The 15,883-nt window shown below is 40.5% G+C and overlaps 1 protein-coding gene across 2 annotated transcripts in view; it reads left to right on the top strand.

Moving 5' to 3' along the window:
* Positions 1–15,654, top strand: part of LOC117483113 (chemokine-like protein TAFA-5) — a 129,070-nt gene extending 113,416 nt beyond the window's left edge. For both annotated transcript variants that reach the window (XM_034131273.1, XM_034131275.1), the window contains exons 3-5: positions 1,789–1,916; positions 9,678–9,897; positions 14,771–15,654. In XM_034131273.1, the coding sequence (XP_033987164.1) occupies positions 1,789–1,916; positions 9,678–9,686 (137 nt within the window). In that variant the 3' untranslated portion in view covers positions 9,687–9,897; positions 14,771–15,654. The remainder of the gene's footprint in view (positions 1–1,788; positions 1,917–9,677; positions 9,898–14,770) is intronic.
* The last annotated feature ends 229 nt before the right edge of the window (positions 15,655–15,883 follow it).

Genomic DNA, 15,883 nt, shown 5'->3' with positions numbered 1-15,883 from the left:
TTCATGTATCTGGCCCTTATTCTGTAATGGTCAAAAGTGTTATCTAGTTTTTTATCTAGTTTTTTTAATGTCTTTTTGATTTACATAGTGAGTGTACGCTGAATAGAACTTCAATACACCACATACATAATAATGACCCTTAAATTGACTTGTTTTGTACCCAGCAGCCATTATATTTCACAAACTCTGTTGGGCCCAAACATATTTATTTAAAGAAAACGTTTTTTTTACAATGAAATCTCTTGCACCATTTTCCAAGCTGTAATTATGAGGTGTAGCAATGTGTGTAAGTGATATTAAAGTTTGAATGTATATGAACGATCCTTTAACCTCTTCCTATTAATGCTGAGTGATGATTTATTGAGCCTAACAGCCTCTAGCAGAAACAGCATATATTATGTCTGATTTGTTTTTCGGTAAATGCCTGCTGTTGCTATAGATACACTTTCCTTTATTTACTGTATTTCTATAAAGATAGTGACAATGGAGCAGTCACTTACAATTATGTTATCCTGACCCACCCCACATAGTCAGATGAGCTCAAGTGTTGTTATTTGATATCACCTGTGTTCTTTCAAAGTAGTTACATTATAGTGATTTTAAAAGCACCACTGTTGTAACTGAAAGTGGATACTGTATATAAGCTACTGTATTTTTTTTAATGAAGGAAATAGTGATGTGTATTTATTTTTCTGTCCATCTGGTCATGTTTGCATTGCAGTAATACCCTTTGTAATGGCTTTTTGTATGTAACTTTGCTGCTATATCACTCCTAACTTAATAGTGATGTTTATTTGAGCAAAGTAAACAGATTTACACAAAGAACACAACAAATCATTTAACCAGCGTTCTGAGAAAGTGGCAGTGAGAGGTGTTGTCATTGTCCTTGCACTGTAAGAGCTCCTGCTGCTCGGTTAGAATGCTTTCAGTGGCACTTTGCTTCAAGGATCCACGAGAAAAGAGCACATCTCAGTGCATGAACTCCTTACTGTTAGAAGAAATAAAGGAAATGTGGGTACTGTATAAAAATGCTCAAAACCTAAAAGAGATTATTCAATATTAGAATCCAAAATAAATGCGTTGAATTGAAATATTGCATTGCACCTGCAAAAAGAAAAATCCTGAAGCCTTCAGTACAAATGAGCTGCAGCCCGGGGCTTTTCTGAAAAATGTAGACAACCAAAATACAGCAGAGCAGACTCAGACAAAATACAAATTGGGACATGTCATGACAACGTCTCGGCGAGTGTATTAAATGTCACACATTTGAATAGCTGTATATGCCTCTTGCGGTGAAGCTACCAAATATTGTATCCTGTGTAAAATGTCGCAGAGTGCAAGAAAGGCTGTAAAGCAAATATCATTTGTGGTGTTTGATTTGATTTACCTGACTGATCACAGCTCTCTCCATCTGTCTGATTCCTCCATCTTCCCCTCATCGCTCCCTGTCATCCCCTGCTCCCATATCTCTCAATTGTCTCCTTACTTCATTGCTCTTCATCCACCTGCATTTCTCATCTCTCCTCCAATCCCCTCCTCAACATCCTCCATCTTTTTTCACTCCATTTAAATGTATTTCTACATTTTTCTCAAATCTCCCCTTCTTCATCAATTTCCATCCGGTTAAATCTATGCCCATCTCTGTCTTTCTCCATCTGTCATCCCACAACCCACTCCCTCTATTTAAATCGTTACATCTCTGCATCCGACTCTCTTCATCTGTTTATTCCTGCAATTCTTTCTCACCTTTCTAATCCTTCTTTCCCTCCTTTCCCTGTTTCTCTGCAGCTGGTATTGTTCGGAAAAAGCAGTGGTGTGAGATGGTGCCATGTTTGGAGGACGAAGGCTGTGACCTGTTAGTCAATAAATCTGGCTGGACTTGTACACAGCCCGGAGGCCGAGTCAAAACCACCACGGTGAGTTCAGGTTCCCAATTCCCCCCTCAGGGTTACACAAACAAGTGGGTGTTAGCAAAATGTGTGGACCTACTGCCTCAGTGGCACCGAGAACAACATGGCAGCTGCAGACTGAAGTGTTTGCAAAATAAAATCCATTATGCTGTAAATAACATTTGAAAAACTTAGGACACATTTTTATTAATGATTGAACAGGCTGTACAACCATCATGGCCCCTGGTGGCCCCCCACACATATAACAACGACTATGTTGCACCCCTGTTGCAATACTACTTATGTGCCATATATGCTCTATATATACCGTAAATAGCTGTACAATATATACTTCCACCTTTAATACTTTCACTTGGCTGCTACGTCAAAACTGTTACTGGTACTGGATGTGTATTTTATAAATTGTGGAATATCTACTTTTATTTTTTATATTTTATGCATGCTTCTTAATTAATATTACGCTATCTCTGTCTCTTTACTTGCGGTAACAATGTACATTTGCCCTCTGTGGGACGAATGCAGGTATTCTGATTCTGAAAACATTACTTTTGAAACAATATACATGATAATAGAAATACTTCAAATAAAAAAACTGAATCTGCCTGTTACAACAGGCACCGTTACTTAAATAAATTCACCTCTGCTGCTACAGCCTACTTTTTCAGGTATGACCAATACCTTAAGATGGCTACTTTGTGGCTAACAGGCTAGCGCTTGACTATTTGCACATATGAGCAAACACAGAGCAACATTAGCATTCATTTGGATGCCATTTTCACTCCGTGTTTAGCTCTGTTTTGGTCTCCACCTAAACCCAGGGAACATTGTGGCTCTTTAGCTGCCAAATGTTTTTCTATGATCACCAGCTCGATGCCAACTTTTATTGTCTGCCGTTTGGTGCTGGGCAAGTCAAATATTTTGGTTTATTTGAACTTTTTCACGGAGAAGATGGTCAGCTTTAAACCAAAACAATGGTTTTGACGATAAAATACTCTATTGAATTGAAGGGAACTACAGAATACCGTTTTGACATTACAGATAGTCGGATAATAAATGGTTAATGTAAAAGTATTGCAGCTTTGAACGTCATACTCATGGGATTCTTGAGTGATTTAAGAACATTCAGAGTGTTCATTAAATTTGATTGCAGATTACGAGCCCTATCTTCAACTGTCAGCCACAAGTAGGGCTTATTGATAACAGCAAGAAAACCAGTTGAGCACTCCCTTCACAATGCCTTGAGAACGTTTCCCTCCCCCTACTCCTCATCTTCAGCTCGTCTCCACCAACTGTATTCGGTCTGTTTACTTCCTCGTCACCAGCAATTAGCTTGAATTAGGAACCTTCTTAATGTTAATGATGGCAGCAGATGGGGAGCTGCCACTTGTACTCGCTGAGAAGCCTCCCATTCAAATCCTATCTCCAGCTCTCCAAGCATCCTCCTCTCCACTTCACCCCAAATCCAACATGCATGCACACACACACACACACACACACACACACACACACACACACACACACACACACACACACACACACACACACACACACACACACACACACACACACACACACACACACACACACACACACACACACACACACACACACACACACACACACACACACACACACACACACACACACACACACACACACACACACAAATTCCTTCCAGCAGCCTCACATCCTCCCACTGCTTTACACATAAACACTGTTGCTCTGTATATGCGCTCTATACTGTACCAATTAAAGAAGTCTCAGTTGAGTAGCATGTTACTCAACACACACACACACGTACACACACAAACACACGTACACAACAAAGCTGCCCTATCTTTGAATGTCATAGGGTGAACACTAAGGGCCGGTGGGGCATCATTAATGCATCTGTCATGATTTAGTCATCAGCTGACTAACTTGTTTATGCCTTCCTTCTCAAAGACAAACACATACATACACACAAACACGTAGAAGTTACACACACTGAGATAATAAGGTATATCAGTCAGCCTCTGTGCCCCTTAATGTGTTGTGAGTCTCTCAGCTGCATGACACCAAGCTGCATATACCTGTTTGTGGAGACTGAGCTGACAGTCGTGCCATGTTCCACCTACAAAGTCATTTGTTATCTGGGCTGGCAGATAGGCCACACACACACTTATAGGCAACATATAGCTGGATCCATTTATTATATTTGACAGATATAAGAGCTTGTGTGTGTGTCAGACTAATAGATGCGATGCACGCGTATGTTAAAGTGTTCTTACTGATGTTTTTAGCTGCTTGCATATTCAGAGTTATGAATATGTGTCCCTGCTTTCCTGCCAAGGGTGGCCTTGTACGCTTTGGCCTACATGCACATTTCATATCCTGCTTAGGACGTCAGTCAATGTCATCGGCTTACGCTGACAATATGCGAGACGTGACAGGTATTTCATGCTTGCTTCATTGGCTACTTTAAGCCCGGTGACAGCTAGTCAAATGGCTGGACGGCTCTGTGCACTCATCTGTGCCTGTCCGTGTGTGTGTATGTGTTTGTCCGTGTGTGTATGTGTGTGTCTTTGTTTAAGCAGCTTTCACTGTCAAGGACTCTAATAACTTGCAACAAGCAGACTCGGGGTCATTGTTTAAAATTCTTCTGAAAATATTCATTTATGTGATGGATGTACTGGCCTAATGTGACCGCTCTGTTTAATCATGGGCAAATTGAGCAAAAAGCCTAAAAGATTTGACTTGATTTTACTCAACCATGGACATAACTTCGCCTGAAATGCATTAAAGGTTAAGGCTGATTCTCCAAAGGAAAAATTACATAAACCTCTTATCGTCTGACCCAAGAGAGAATGACGGGCAAAAACAAAACAAACAATTTACTTCTCAGAATCCCTCTGGGTAACACATTGGCCTTTCCCCTCAGGCTTTTCAAGGTTAGACCCAAACTGCTGCCCCAATATCGCCGAAGGATGACTGCTGGCTGAGCACGGTCCAGTGAGCATGTCCGACCTGTCCGTCAGGTGTTTGTGCGAAAACATCAACGCAGACAAACAGACATATCCCTCGGGGCATTTGACTAAGCCAAGTCAATCTGACTCAACCCCATAAAGGTCTATTTTGGACAAATGTCAGGAGGCGGTTTGTGTGTATTGGACAAATGTTTGAGAGTGTGTGTTTTCTCTGTCAAACGAGATGGAGACAGTTGTCCAGGATGACACCACTGACCTCTTGTCTACCTCAAGTCAGCAAGACAGCTCGGTTTAAATTGCATGGCAGATTTGACGTGTGCCGTGTGTTTCCCTTCAATCTCTGAGCCGCTGATTGCCTCAGATTAAAAATCATTTCCTTGCATACTTTCTCTTCGCTTGACTCCTTTTCGTCTTTTTCACTTTCACTCGCCTCCCTCCCTGTCTCTCTGTCCCCCTCTCTCTCCCCCTCTCTGTGCATTCATCTTAGTCTGACCCTGTTTGCAGAGTACACGCTGTACCTGTCAATAAAAACACAATATGGATTTTATTTTCTAGGGCCAGCTCCAGACGAAGCATATGAAGATTGATATGTACATTGCTTTCCGTTGACAGTGACGTTTTGAGTGAGGTTTCTTTTATTAGCAGCACAACTGAAAAGGACACATATCAGCAGAGGTGCACTTGTGAAGCCAGAGCACATCATTTATTTCAGTATCAAGAGTCTCGCCAGCACAGTGACAAGTTTCTCCTCCAAAGAATTGACCTAACAGAAAATTGAATCAGATTCTATGACTATAAATGAGCTCCTCAGGTTCCCTTAACTGCATTAATGAAACAATAAAATGCACACGGACACTCAACTGCACGGCCATCAGTAACCACTTAATTTTATTTTCTTGTTTCACCTGAGTACATAAAGGGGACGCCTGCCAAAAAGAATGCTTTATGGCAACCACAAATGGGCATAAAAATGATAAATAATCACTTGCAGAAGTACTGGCCGGAGATATCTGTCAAAACATAACAAATGTTCAAGTGTTCTGGCAATTGTCCGTTCACTAAACCTCAACCCTGAATGACAATTGTCCAATCATAACCTAGCAACTGTAGCTAAGCACGTTCTCTCCATATAACGTAATGGCATCATTGTATAACAAATGCAAAATGATGAATCAATTATGTTTTTTTCTTGGTAATACTTTACAGTTATAGACCAAAAGGGTACTTATGGCCGTTTTTGGAAAATATAAAAAGTATAGCTCATGTCTAATAAGCATTTTGGGACTTGGCCCGAACCTGAGCGAATTCCCTGCCTTGGTGAATTAAGTTTAGTCATTCTTCTGTCTTGCCTTTTTAGTCTTCCCCAATCCAAGTGGATAAGTGACCCAACACATGGCTTATTTTGACATTTTTTTAAAGTGACTGAGTAAATAATGGGTCAAATGGATGAGATTATTTGTTGGCTCAATGTACAATTTGTTTAAAACCGGGTGTGCATACCCTTTCAAACAGTTAAATGACATCTACCTTAAGATTCCTATTCTAACAGAGCTACTAAATAACGTGTAGCTACAAAATAATGTGTCTGTTTTTACTTATAGTATGCAACACTACCATAACAATATTCCCATGGATAAGCATGTTGGTGTAATAGTCCCAGTGTCCTGACGACACAATTTGAAACGTCCCCCAATAAAGCTTAAAAGCAGCTAATCACCAGATAGAGTAACACTTTTAGGCACTAACAAGGGGTTAACTCCCCACTCCAAATATACATTCCTCCCTCAATGACACTAAATGATTCAAATTTACATTTTATCACACAGTTACCACAGTCAAATGCTGCCTCTCCAAAGCACTCTCTTTTTGGAAAGTGATGTATAGTCTGTGCAGTCATCTCCTATACCTCCTTCTCCCTGTGAAAGGCTTACCACCGCCTCTCTCCGGAGAGGAGGGTGCTCTGCATTGTGCCCTCCACCATTTTAGACTGGCAGATGAAAGGACAAAAGGAGCTATCTCTCTCTGCATGTGCCGACGCGGGGTGCTCGGTGAGAAAGAGGCAAGAGTGAGAGCGCCATTAGAGGAGAAAACAAAATCACCTTGGGTTATCTGGCAGCTTTTGTGACAGACTGATTAGACGAACATTTTTAATTTCATTTTTTACAAAACAGAAAAGCAGTGTGAAGGAGAAAAATAGCAATGTGAGTGAAATACAGAGAAGTTGAGCCAGTCAGACGTACAACATTGAAAACATTATTAAAGTCAGTCTGTGCGTGTCAAGCAGTGGCTTTTGTTTTTAAGCCGTTCAGTGCTTAAGACTATTTGAAAAGTATTTGTTCCTTTCAAATTGTAATTCCATGACTGTATAACTGCAGGAAGAATCTGTAACTTTTTTTCATTACGGCCATTTTGTTTCCATAGCATTCAATACACATGCTGTGGGTTGGGAGGGTTACTTTAAAGAGGCCCTATTATGCTTTTTAGAGTTTACCCTTTCCTGTAGTGTTATATAGGTTTGTGTAAATGGTCTGCAAAGGCTAAAATCACAAGCTTCTCTCCCACACACCCAACTGCCTGAAACACCCTATTGGATTCCTTTGTTTACTTCCGTAACATAGTGAAATCAATGTGTAACACTTGCCCTCCTATTGGCTAGCTCTACATCCCATTGTACCCGATAGGCTATGTGGCTGGAATTTTTGTAACAGTTAAACAACAGAGGCAGCTCAGCTAACCAATCAGAGCAGACTGGGCTCTGGTTTCAGACAGAGGGTGAAGAGAAAATACAGGCAGTATGAGAGGCACAAAAAACAAATATGAACCTGAAGATCAACATAATAGGGCCCCTTTTCAAATGTAATCTGTAACAATTACTAGTTCCCTGTAAAAAGAACTGGAAAATCTTAGAGAAAAGAAAGACTAACTTAACTCGTAGAAAAAAGTGACTCAAAATGTAAGAACTGGAACAATCAAAATGGCTGCAGATCCTTAAACGTGTAACTAGGTCTTAATCATACGTTTCATTAGCTCTGTCCTGATTGGGGTATTTAGGCTGCGAGCAGAGTGCTCTGAACAGAAGTGGCAGCTCCTGAGAAAAAGACTGTGATTACTGTAATCAAGACATATCGGGAGAGGAGAAAGGAGTCGGGATAAAGGAAACATGTTGGAGCATGGTGATAATGCTTGATACTATGAGCCTATGAATATATTATACACTGTGGAGAGTGGGTACAACTCATCATACAGACTTGTTATATGTGTGTGGACATAAATGCTGTTTTCCTCCCCACACAAACAGGTCACATGACAAACCCGGCCGTCTGTGTCTCCCAGACTATTTAGGCATTTATACATTTACCAGTCCCCCACTTCCTTTCTGTTCCTTTCTGTCAGTGTCTCTGTGGATATAGTTCATGCTGGGCCTGATGGGATCTCCCTGACCCCCCCACCAAAGCCCCTGCGGTTCTGGGTCGGTACCGGCCTTGGTAATTGATCCCTTTGGGCCCTCTAGGCACATCCAACAGTGGGTTGAACAGAATCACCGCTAAGAAGACAGCTGCTTGGCCACCCCAGACAGGCCGAGAGAGAAAGGGAGAGAGGCGCTGTTGCTGCTCCCCATGAGCTGTGTCTCCTTTCTAGAGGGAAGTCGGCACATGCTGTCTCGTTTCGGAAAATACTAAATCCGCCATTTTTGGAAGCCGGGAAAATATTTTGGAACTATTAGCATGTCTGTTTGCATCCGATTAGCAGCTAGGAGCTTGTGGGATTGATCTGCTAAGTGAGCCTCTGCTAGCCAATGAAAGCCCACCCATGTGTGATACACTGCCCAGTTTCATAATTTCCTTTCCATGTGGCCAAAAAAGGGAAATTGATTTCATGAAATGGGATGATTGCTGGATTGTGCTTGTACTGCTAACAGCGCCCAGTAAGAAGAGCTGCAGGTGTATTTCAACTAGCATATTAGCATGGAGAAAATCACATATCTCCAAATAAAAACTTTGATTTCTGATAATATACTGGTTTTGAAATGGTTTATTTAGCTAATGAAGTTGTGGAATACACTCAGCTATTTTTTGATTTGAAGAATTACAGGCCACTATTTTGTAAACATAAATGTAAGTAATGCAGCAATGCTTTAAGGTTGTACTTGTGTACATCAGTGCTTTCAGCTTAATGTGACAGTTAGCATTCTACCATGCTAACTGCTTCATGATGATTCATAATTATGCTATGCTTAGCAGGAGCAATGTTTATCCTGTCGGCCATGTTAGTATATAGTGTGTTTGAATGTTAATATGAACTCATAAGCCATAAACACAAAGCAGGCGGATGATAATGTCATTCTGCTAGTATTTGACTAATAAACCTTTGAATCTCTGCATACTAAATGTCATGGCAATCAAATCCTATATGTGTAGAGATATTGAAGAAAAAATTGGAGGATTCTTTTGGCATGGCTAAATAACATTGTGGATGCTAAGGGGATGCTTAAAATGATATACTTATACAGGGTTAAAGAATTAGTAGTATTAGAAATTGACATTTTACTTTCAAATGAAAATGTGCCTATTTGTAATTTGCATTAAAGTGAGCTATGCTGTCAAACCGAATCAGACCCTGTTTACACACTTCTATATTCAAATGCACATAGCAGTCTTTTTGGGATACACTAGCACAGAACAGCTCATCAGGTTTTCAAGACACTTTACTTAGATTTATAAAGGTGGTGGTGATGGTGCTGTGACTGTGTGTAAATGTGGAGGAAAAATGATAACCCTTTACCCCTCTTCCTCTCCCACAGGCTCTATGACGCGACAAGAGTCCCCTTCGACACTCCTGCACTATGGAGAGCATTGATGACCCCTTGACAGACAGCCAAAAACCATCTGCCAACACCACCTTACCACCATTACCACCAACATCAACAACATCACAACAACTCCACCCAAACCCTGGTCCCGCAAAGACAGGAAGCAACACAAGCAGCTACAGAGCGCCAAGAGCCCCCTGGAGGAAACAAGGTACAACACAAAACACCTTCCCCTGTTATTATTATTATATCCATCTTAAAATATCAAATTCTATTAAAAAAAACTGTAGAAATGACCAAATGTATCTAAAAAAATATTTGTTATTTATTTAAAAAGTTAAAATAACCATATGTGAGTAATTGTTATCAAAAAATATTTTTATTTTATTTTTTAAAAAACTGTTAAAATTGTGAAATATGCATTTTTCTTTTAATCTAATAATAGGTAATTTTATTTATTTATTTACTTTAAAAATGACCAAATGTTAAAATATATTTATTTCCTAAAAATAAACTGTAAAAATAACCAAATATGAAACATTTCTATTTCAACATGTTTTGTATTTTATTTAAAAACAATAAAATGACCATATGTCTGTGTGGTCACCTTCTGCACTTATACAATTTGTCCAAAAATCAATTGTTCTCATGTATGGGAAACGATGAAGTGGGTAATTGAGTTTTGTCCTTTTTTTATGTATTTTCTACAGAATCTGATTAATTTCATTACACAACAGGAAGCGCAGACACACACACAAACAAGCACGCACATAAATCCAGATACAATTTAAACAACCGTCTGCTTGTTTAATGCCTTTATTTGGTTTACTCATTTTTCCATAAGCTCGACGGGTCCCCAGTGTGTGTTTAAACACAGAAAATCCATGTGTGCAGCGATACCACTAAAACCCATCGGCTTTCCTTTTGCCGTGCTTTATTGGTATGCCTTGTCTTTAAAGTATTGTGTCAGATGGCGTCTGTGTGCTGGAATAAAACAAGGCGCCAGACAGATATTAATGCATGTGATTGGAAAACAGAGAGTAGCCATGTAGTAAATTCAGTGTACAAAGCCATAAAAGAGATGAGGCCAAAGTCATAAAAATGCCTGCTCTCATAGAGTTTGTAAAGAACAGGCTCTTCCTGTCGGTCAATATCGTCAGCATTTATGGCCCGAGCTATGATTCGCTTTCGAGGAAAGAAATCTGATCCAGCTGCTTTTCAGTCCAGACAGCAAGTCTTCAAGAGATTTGACACTATAAATAGACCAGATCCTCTCCCAGTGCATCATATAAAAGATTATTGTCTATTTACTAACAGAGCAGGCTATCTAAGATTGGATTTAAACATCTGATCCCATAATGTACAGTATAAAAGAACGCCATATCGCCTGCTACCATCTGATGTCATGCAGTGCCATGCTATACAGTAGCTTACAATGCATTAGCAGATATCTTCTTTGCGTTAAAGTGTATCGAGGGAATGGGGGGAGAACATATTTTAGTTATGAACCAAATCAGTGACATTTTGTAATTCCTACCCAGTAAATCTGCTCTAATGTTTCCTCTTGAGTATTAAAGTTCTGATCACATTGTAGAAAGCAGATAGTGAACTGTGTTTGCTTTGATGTTCTGAGGAGATGCGTTATGAAAGGGTTGATAATGACATAACACCCCCGATAGCTTTGAACTCTCTCTTAATGTGGAATGGGGCCTAGCGTCTGGAGGCCTGCGCATACATGTTCATGTATTTTCATCTCAGCGTCTGCTTCAGGCATTATCCGACTTTCATGGCGTGTAATGAGAGATTTCCCTTTCCTCATTAACCTGTGGATCCTTCCTAACCTGCGAGTTCACTTATGAATATTCATCTAGCTATTGTGCATCCAAAAGAGAGCCGGGCTCAGTTACACGAGGCTTTCCAATAAACAGCGAGGGCACGAGGACCAGAAACAAGATGCAGAACACGTGAGCACTTTAGAATGACAGATGGGAAGAAAAAGCCTTTTTCCCATTAGCTGATGTTTTCGGCAGTAGTGTGGCGACGCTTTCAGCCAGTGTACAAACTCATCCGATCAATCATTCGTTAATGAATCAGCCGCAACACTCCTGAGATTCTGCATCATTCACATCCATCAGAGTCTCGATAAAGAGTTTGGAGAGGCAACGCAGATCAATTTCCCCCCTGTGCGCGCGCTCACTCACACGTTCACCGTGGGTCACAGCGCCGTGACATTTTGGAGCGAGTCAGCGCGAGTTCACGCGGGGAGGAAATGTCAAGCCGGGGCCATGTGTTCGGTGCTTTGCTTTAACTCCCAGCTGGAGAGCGCCTCCATTCGTATTGTGTATAATTCCCTTTTAGTTCTAACAGATGTGGCTGCATGCACCTTCACTTGAGTGCCCATGCAAAATGCATAAGAAAGGCAGCACAAACGCACGCTTATTTAGACATCAAAGCATCTGAGCTTGGCCCGGGGATAGGAAGTTCGAAGTAACGCCCCTGAAATCAAATGTTTTAATGTTTTTCCTTGTCCTCCATTGAATGCTGCTGGGTACATATCAATATGTATTGAGTGGAGCGGCTGCTAGCTCCATAACAAGAGACGCCTGCACAAATTGGACATTAACACAGATGGATTATGTCCCCTCCTGTTACAAAGACACCTGCAGCAGTTATCAGTCTCACTCCAAAAGTCTTGTTTGGATAACCAGACCCCGCCGTTTTCACTGTTTGCCCACGTGTCCTACAGCCAGGCGGGCTCTGCATCACATTTACCTCAGCGCTGCATTCCCCTGTCGCGAGAATGTAGAATATTCTGCCGCTGTTATGAGGTATAAAATAGAGTAATATGCTCGATTCCTGATAAACCCAAGGTAATAATCATCTAGGGCCTGTGAATTTTATTCATAGAGCCACATTCATCTCATTCTCATCTGACATTCGTTCCTTTTTTTTTTTTTAATAGAACGCTTGCATTTCCCTGAGATGAGATGTGTGTGGGAGATTTATGGGGAATCGCTTGCAACAGTGTGGCTGTCAGGAAAAAAGGGAGAGAACCTTACAGAGAATATAAGAAAATTACCATCGGAAAAACAGCACTCTCTTTTTGAATTCCATTTCCTTGAGATTTCTACAACAATCTTTCTATTCTATGATTCTGTCTGTGGCACTTGGACCATTTGGTGCCACTGTAATCACAGCTTGCCCACTGGAAGGTATTGAGAGTACTGGGATTGAATTTCATTTGTTTGGGCAGCATTTAAAGCCGAGCAGTTACCAAATTCACATTCCTATGGTCTATTTCATTCCTAGCATCAACACAACCGTGACATTATTTATTTGTATCCCCAAGCTTATTGAGATGTTTATTATTACTAGAGCATCACACATTGTCATCTGTGAAACATGCTAGAGCTCCCTCCAACACCTGCCCCTTTCATGGCAATTAGCCCCCGCGTAAAAATCATCAAGAGTTTATTATGAAGAAATAAACTTCAACAGTCTTGAAAAGCACCGGCGCCTCCATCAAGTTGGCTGTGTGACTGGCGGGGGCCAGATGGTGGGGAGGCTTCCAGATCTGTCTTTCTGTTGGGAGATTTATTGTTTCTCAGTGTCTGCTCTGCCAGACTGGCTTTGTTGTTGGGTTATACCCGCTGAAGAATCCTAAATATGTGACCGGCAAAACACTTCAGTTTGACAGAGAGTAAGCTGTTGAATTGTTGTTTTTTCACCATTCTACCAGAATACTGTACTGGTATTAACGCCTTCAATTGGGGAGGAGCAATGGGTGTACACAAGCATTATAGTAACACACAATGTGCAATGATTCCCCCTAAAAGAAGTATTTCTTTCTTTAAAATGTGTTCTTCTTGCTGGGAGTTACAGTACAAAAGAAGATTGACACTATTATAATATCTGCCTGTTATATTGCGTGAAAGCCAAGAGACATTTAAATGAAAATAGAGCTTAATAGATCAAATGTATCTAGAAGGGTGTTGATCATATTTTATGCAGGGATTGTAATGTTATGATCAATTATATATACTTGCTTCTTGTCTTCAATGTATTTCTATGATATTGTTGCGAATGGAGCTGCTATGATGCAAGAAACAGTTTAATCTCGACCTGACAATAACGCTTGGTCATCATTTGCTGCTGGTTAGCTTAGCTTAGCATAAAGACTGGAAGCAGGCGGAAATAACAATAGGCTGCCGGTTTTTGTAAGGAATAGACAAACAAAATATAGCCTGTTAGCTTCTCCATCTCCATGTTTTATGCTAAGCTAAGCTATCAGTAAGCAGGTTCAAGCTTTATATTCAGCGTACAGACGTAATGGTGGTATCAATCTTGTCTTATAACACTTGTCTCTATAAATATCAAACTATTCTTTAAAGGTGATATGACAAAGAGGTGAGGCACTTATACTGCTAAGACACACTTTTATTTCCAAAAAACAAATGAATATTTCAACATGTTGGGAAATATTCTTGCCAGAAATTAGTTGCAAAGATGAATAACACTTTTTCGCATGAATAATAAATGTAAGGCTACAGCCAGCAGCTAGTTAGTTTAGCTTAGCAAAAATAAGCCTAGAAAACTGGGGAAAGCAGCTAGCACTAAACCCCTCAAGTTTACTCATAAAATGCTATATTTTGTGCAGATTTTTTTAGCACAAGCTATAAGGTCAGCTGTCAGTACTGTACGCACTGGTGCACAGGTTTTATAACTTAGATTTCAACTGTTTAACAAAAGATGAACGTACCTGCTGCATTCAAGTTTAAAAGCACATTATTGCCATTCATATTTTAAAACACACAGTGGTCAATATACAACTTTTGCAACTTATATTCTGCACTATTTCTATTATATTCTATTTTATTTTATTTACTTGCACTGTTTTATTGTGTTGCACTGTTGGAGGAGCCTGTGACCTAAGATTTTCATTGTCATTAAAAGCCTTGAATCTTGAAGCAGTAGAAATAATATATTGCATTAATAGTGATTTACCTTCTGTCAGGAGCTGCAAAGACTGTGACTGTCCGTGTGCTAAAACACTCCCCTGATGCTCTGTTCTCATTGATTCACAGGTCTCATAACACAGCCAGATTTGGGCAAACCCGGCAGTGACTGTTTGAGGGAGCGCGCTCGCCCCCGGACTCTGGACAAACGACTCGCTGTAAACCACTTCCCCCCACCCCCGGGCTCGTCACTGCTCTCTCCTGCTCTCTGTCGTTGGGTCAAAGCGTCAACCTCCTCTCCACTCTACCTGCCTGCTCTGTGAAATAAGCAGCGCCTGCTCGTGCCACGGAGCATCGGACACCTTCAAAGATCCCACGAATGGTTTTTTTGCCTCATTGGAAGGAATGTGTTTGGAAGTGCTTGAACAAGGGATTTCTCACATATCTCTCCATAGCCTCTAGAGCAGGAGTTCCAGAGCGAAGACATACCGGACCCTGTTGCTTCTCGGACCACCTCGCGAGGCCGTTACAAAAAAAACTGAGCGCTCTCTGCTGTGAATAGGCCTTCTGCTGGAGTAAACCTCCCATATTTTTATAGACCAAAGAACAAAAGAACAATTGTGATCATTATGACAAATACACATGGAGACTTTGTGAACTTGCTGTTTGTGTCGCCATGGCGTCCGGTGGCACAATCACGGGAGTACTTTTAAAACTTTCCAGACGTTTTTTTTCTCAGACTAAGCCCACCACTGTATTTTGGAACTGGAGATATAGGTACTACATACGTATAACTGTGTATAAAAAAAAAAAAAAAAATCTGATTTGCATTTTTCAGTAGCTACGGTTGGGACACTTTGCAGGAAGCGACGTCGAGTTGGATCAGGAGCGCAAATCATATCAAAGAGTTGATGACATCTACAGAGAGTATAAATGCTATGGAGTCTGAAAAGAAGGAGTGAAGAAATGTCATTAAATGTATTTTGAAAGGCTCTAAAAAGTTATATATTTAACAGTTTTATATGTTGTACCTTTGTAGAGAAGCTTATCGGACTTAAAATGTGGTCACAATGGCAGTTTAGTAGGATGTGAACAAATGCTGTTGTTCTCATGACTGCTGGCTCTTAGTCCCAGGTTTTCTGTTCACACCTCAGTAGCTGCTTTCTTTTCATGGTCATCTACAAATCACTGTCTATCAGAACCATTAATGAAAAAAAAAGGAAAGTGACACCATTTATCGAG

Source organism: Trematomus bernacchii, unplaced genomic scaffold (assembly GCF_902827165.1).
Source record: "Trematomus bernacchii unplaced genomic scaffold, fTreBer1.1, whole genome shotgun sequence".
Classification (NCBI taxonomy): domain Eukaryota; kingdom Metazoa; phylum Chordata; class Actinopteri; order Perciformes; family Nototheniidae; genus Trematomus; species Trematomus bernacchii.
The sequence above is the reverse complement of the archived record's forward strand: the minus strand, read 5'-3'. Positions and strand labels throughout refer to the sequence as shown.